Source organism: Etheostoma spectabile, chromosome 6, assembly GCF_008692095.1.
Source record: "Etheostoma spectabile isolate EspeVRDwgs_2016 chromosome 6, UIUC_Espe_1.0, whole genome shotgun sequence".
NCBI lineage: Eukaryota > Metazoa > Chordata > Actinopteri > Perciformes > Percidae > Etheostoma > Etheostoma spectabile.
In genome coordinates this window covers 23,304,573-23,308,111 of record NC_045738.1, presented here as the reverse complement: position 1 = coordinate 23,308,111, position 3,539 = coordinate 23,304,573, and the positions used below count along the sequence as shown (strand labels likewise).

The window sequence follows — 3,539 nt, the reverse complement described above, 5'->3', positions numbered from 1 at the left end:
ACATTTATTTATTTACAATACATTATTCATTCACAAAGGAAATTGGTGTCCTTAAAAGGTTGGATTTTCCTACATTTTCTGAATTGAGAAGTTTTTTTATTCCTCTTTTGAATCAACTTTACCATGGGTGTGTAAACTTATTTAAGCCACTGTATCTTTAACAATACACTCTTCCAATTAAAAAAAAGTGCAACACTGTGCCATAAAACTTAACAATTAACAGTTTCCATCTCTGGAGACAATTTGGGTGTTCCCTAAAAGTCATTTGTACTTGTGCCTTTTTTCTTTTCTTTTTTCCCCCTCTCCAGTGGAAGGCCTGTGTGAGGGTGTGAAAGCAGGGCTGGTGGATGTGGCCGTGTGGGTGGGGACCTGTGCCGACTACCCCCGAGGGGACGCATCTACAGGCTGGAACTCGGTATCCAGGATTATCATTGAGGAACTGCCCAAATAAATAGAAAGTTCCATGTAAGGGAGGGCCCAGACCTGGTATTACGACAGTGTGTTATCTGGCCCTCCAAAACGATCAGGTGCGGTTTGTCGAGGCGTCACAGCATCACTTGAATGTTTTTGTTTTTATTGTGCTTAAATACTATACTAGTTGACAGGCCTATAAACAAGAATACTGTGTCATACTGTCTACCAGAAATACACTTTGTACTGTAGCTCTTCTGCTTATGGGTGCTGACATTGAGACAAGACATTGATATTTAAACTGTACTCATGTGACATGTTTATATCCATTATTACTGTTAATAAAGTTGTTTTTTTTTAAAGAATTTAACTTGTATGACCACTTGTTATGTTTAGAAGCTTCGGAATACTCACTCAATTCAGAGTAGTCACAAAGTAATACATTTAATGTATTTATTTTATACACTATCAAACATGACAATGCAGAAAAAGCAGTTTGGATTTTATAAGGAAATCTTACAAAGTAACGTAGTTACATAATGGATTTTGCCAGAAAACAAATGCATTGTGGGAAACATAAAAATGGGCTTGTTTGGAACACAGAAAGTTTACAAAGACATCATTTCAAAGACACACACACACACACACACGCACACACAACCCTGAGAAGATCTCCAATTTGTTGTTAATAACCAGCTTTTCTTTTCTTTTTTGGGGGCTGTTCTGCCTTTAATGGTCAGGACAGCTAGGTGGGGTGTGGGGGGGGGCGGCAGGAAATCGTAACAGGTCGGACTCGAACCCTGGACCTCTGCATCGAGTCCCTGCTCTACCCACTGACCCACCCCCGGCCACAATAGTCAGCTTCCCATAGTCCATCCCGTGTCCTTCCTGCTGCCAAGAAAACATCAAATGGAACGTCTATGATGAAATATTGATCAAACTCCTCTACAAAAAAAAAAGGCAGACTTACTGTACAAATCATAAAAAATAGAACAACATCACGGCGGCATGTATTTTGGCGTGTAGAGCAACATACGCTATCCCAGAAGTCAAAGTGTTTGTCATGCATCTGGACAGCCTTCGGTGTATTCCATTTCACAATCCATTTTCAAATGAGTATTTTCTCAAATTCAGCGCTGAGGGCTGGGTTCCTCTAAGGCCTTTCTCTCTGGATGGCGGCAACGTGTCAGTGCGAGTCTCTGCGGCTGCCCGTGCCAAGCTTTTAAAGCATTAGAGCGTCATTTTTTGATTGCTTGAACGAACATCCGTTAACGTTCAAGCCGCTGCTAAATGAGTTGCTACGAAGCTAAAGATCCACGCAACTCTCTCTGGATCTCCTCAGTATGACTATGTTCAGAAGATTGTGGCGTCCGGCGACTGTCGTGCGCTGAAACTCGACTGAAGATAACCTCTTCCGAAGAATTCATCATGTTTTTCAATCCTCCGTGACCTCCTTGGCTTCTAGCAACTGCGTGGAGGAGGGGTGGTGCACGGTCACGGAAGGCTTGTGTCACGTGGACGCGCCGACAGTTTTGTCGTCATTACGTCCTCATGGCGGCGGCAGAAACTACGCACTGTAGCTTTAAGAGCCTCATTGATCTTGACCCAGAAGGTAGCGGGACAAATTCTCATAAACTACAAAAGTGATGCAGCAGGCGGGGGTGACGCGGATCACGTTGGGAACGATGCCTTTGTAGAAACCAACGGCGCCCTCGTTCCTGCGGAGAAAGGACAAAAACAGTGACACTGGCTCGCATGGTACATTACGTAACCCTCCTGTTGTCTTCGGGGTTAAATTTGACCCCTTTTCAAAATGTTTCGGTATCAGAAATTTAGGTTTCTTTGTCCAAAAATGTAACACAGATGGTTCCCAACAACGCTCCTCACATGTTAAATGAGTAATCAGGTCACTACTTTCGTTGAATTTGGGTGTTTGTCAATTGCATAGAATTTGGAGAAAAAAATAATTGATAAAAGAACTTGTGTGTGACAAATGTCAAAAAAATAAATGTCAAAAAAAGACAAATGCCAATTATAGTGACTAAAATGTGAACAAATGTAAAAAGAAAATTGAAAACAATTGAAAAAAAAAGCCAAACAAAGTGACAAAAAAAAAAAAAAAAAAGTGGCGATGTAAAAAAAACAAAAAAACATTTGCATTAACATTGGGAGAAAAAAACACAAAAATGTCAAAAGGCTCATAAAAAGTAGACAAACGTTGATTAAGTGACAAAAACAAAGGGGGGAGGACACAAAATTGTTGAAAAAGATAACCAATACGTTGATAAAAAGGTTTTTCATTTGAAATATTGACTCAGAAAAACAAAAATGTGCAGGTTGGCGGGAAGACAACACGAGGGTTAACAGCCACATACGGGGAGTGAGTAGGGCGACATGTTGGGCCCCTGTGGGGGGGGGGGGCAGTGCCGTACCTCCATGTCCGCCTGATGACATCACCAACTCCGTTGTATGTATTGTGCTGGTCCTGCAGGCGAGCTCGCACCACCTGATACGGGTACGTTGTGGCCACGGCGAAGATTTTGGACAATGCTGCCAGTGTGACGTACTCCAACGCGCCCTGTTCACACAGATTAAAAAAAAGATAAAAAAAGATGAAGAGGGCCGTGAGCGGAGCGGGAAAACCGCCGAGTCACTTCTTCAACTGCTAGTTATCTATCCGCTGTGGGCTCAGTCGTACTAAGCTCAAAGTTACACGCTTCATGCCTGACTTTTATTAAACACATGGTGCGGGTTTCCAGACAGCCTGGGGCCCGTGTGGGGGGGAGGGGGGGGAGGGGGGGGTCAATGACTCACCAGCTTCGCGTCTGAAGGCACTTTCCTGTATTTGTTGTAGCTTCTCTTGAGCTCTTCGTAGGCCATGAACTGCAGCGCTCCGTGGGATGTGCCGAATAGACCAGGAACGAAACCCTTAGACAAAAAATAAAACAAATCAAAATGCTTCATCACACACACACATTATATCCCTGGTGTGCCTCGTCCATAAATGCCCACTACACTGCATCTGGAGCTCCCTGATTCTCAAGGAGTAATTAGGTAGCAATTCTCCAGCCAGGCTAATTAGATTAGAAAATACTTAATTCATCCCACAGTGGGGAAATTCCCTTATT

General features: G+C 43.0%; 3 protein-coding genes across 4 annotated transcripts in view; 2 read left to right on the top strand and 1 right to left on the bottom strand.

The window, feature by feature from the left end:
* LOC116690700 (collagen triple helix repeat-containing protein 1) overlaps positions 1 to 917 on the top strand; it is a 6,113-nt gene extending 5,196 nt beyond the window's left edge. For both annotated transcript variants that reach the window (XM_032517871.1, XM_032517870.1), the window contains exon 4: positions 309 to 917. In XM_032517871.1, the coding sequence (XP_032373762.1) occupies positions 309 to 451 (143 nt within the window). In that variant the 3' untranslated portion in view covers positions 452 to 917. The remainder of the gene's footprint in view (positions 1 to 308) is intronic.
* The window catches only part of fzd6 (frizzled class receptor 6), a 29,931-nt gene that overhangs the window by 20,311 nt on the left and 6,081 nt on the right, over positions 1 to 3,539 (top strand). The gene's annotated exons all lie outside the window — the stretch shown is intronic.
* LOC116690698 (mitochondrial folate transporter/carrier) overlaps positions 772 to 3,539 on the bottom strand; it is a 6,312-nt gene continuing 3,544 nt past the window's right edge. The window contains exons 5-7 of the mRNA XM_032517868.1: positions 3,226 to 3,339; positions 2,844 to 2,989; positions 772 to 2,129 (exon numbers count right to left, since the gene is read on the bottom strand). Coding sequence (XP_032373759.1) covers positions 2,003 to 2,129; positions 2,844 to 2,989; positions 3,226 to 3,339 — 387 coding nt within the window. The 3' untranslated portion in view covers positions 772 to 2,002. The remainder of the gene's footprint in view (positions 2,130 to 2,843; positions 2,990 to 3,225; positions 3,340 to 3,539) is intronic.